Source organism: Pterocles gutturalis, unplaced genomic scaffold (genome assembly GCF_000699245.1).
Source record: "Pterocles gutturalis isolate BGI_N339 unplaced genomic scaffold, ASM69924v1 scaffold5194, whole genome shotgun sequence".
Classification (NCBI taxonomy): Eukaryota; Metazoa; Chordata; class Aves; order Pterocliformes; family Pteroclidae; genus Pterocles; species Pterocles gutturalis.
This window is the reverse complement of record NW_010135494.1, coordinates 31,961-32,258: the sequence shown is the minus strand read 5'-3', so window position 1 is coordinate 32,258 and position 298 is coordinate 31,961. Positions and strand designations below refer to the sequence as shown.

The 298-nt window shown below is 60.7% G+C and overlaps 1 protein-coding gene across 1 annotated transcript in view; it reads left to right on the top strand.

Annotated features, from left to right (window-relative positions):
- Positions 1-6: 6 nt before the first annotated feature.
- The window catches only part of LOC104467924 (CMP-N-acetylneuraminate-beta-galactosamide-alpha-2,3-sialyltransferase 2-like), a gene marked incomplete at its 5' end in the record, with an annotated part of 1,098 nt that continues 806 nt past the window's right edge, over positions 7-298 (top strand). The window contains one exon of the mRNA XM_010081895.1: positions 7-80. Coding sequence (XP_010080197.1) covers positions 7-80 — 74 coding nt within the window. The remainder of the gene's footprint in view (positions 81-298) is intronic.

Sequence of the window (298 nt, the reverse complement as noted above, 5' to 3'; positions counted from 1 at the left end):
GTCCACCTCATCCTTGTCCCCTTCAAGCCACTGGACCTGCAATGGGTGACCAGCGCCTTCACCACTGGAGAGATCACACAGTGCGTCAGCTATGGGGGATGGTTTCTCTTGTGCTGGAGACCCTGGAGATGGCACAGGTGGTCCTGGGGACCCTGGTGCCTCACTGGGGCCCTGGCACCATGGTCCTGGTGGGTTGAAGGGCCCCTGGGTGAGGGTCCTGGTATCCTTCTGCACCGCAGTTTGGGGAAGTGGGCACTGACCTGACCCCACAGGGCTTGGGCATCCTGCAATTCCATAA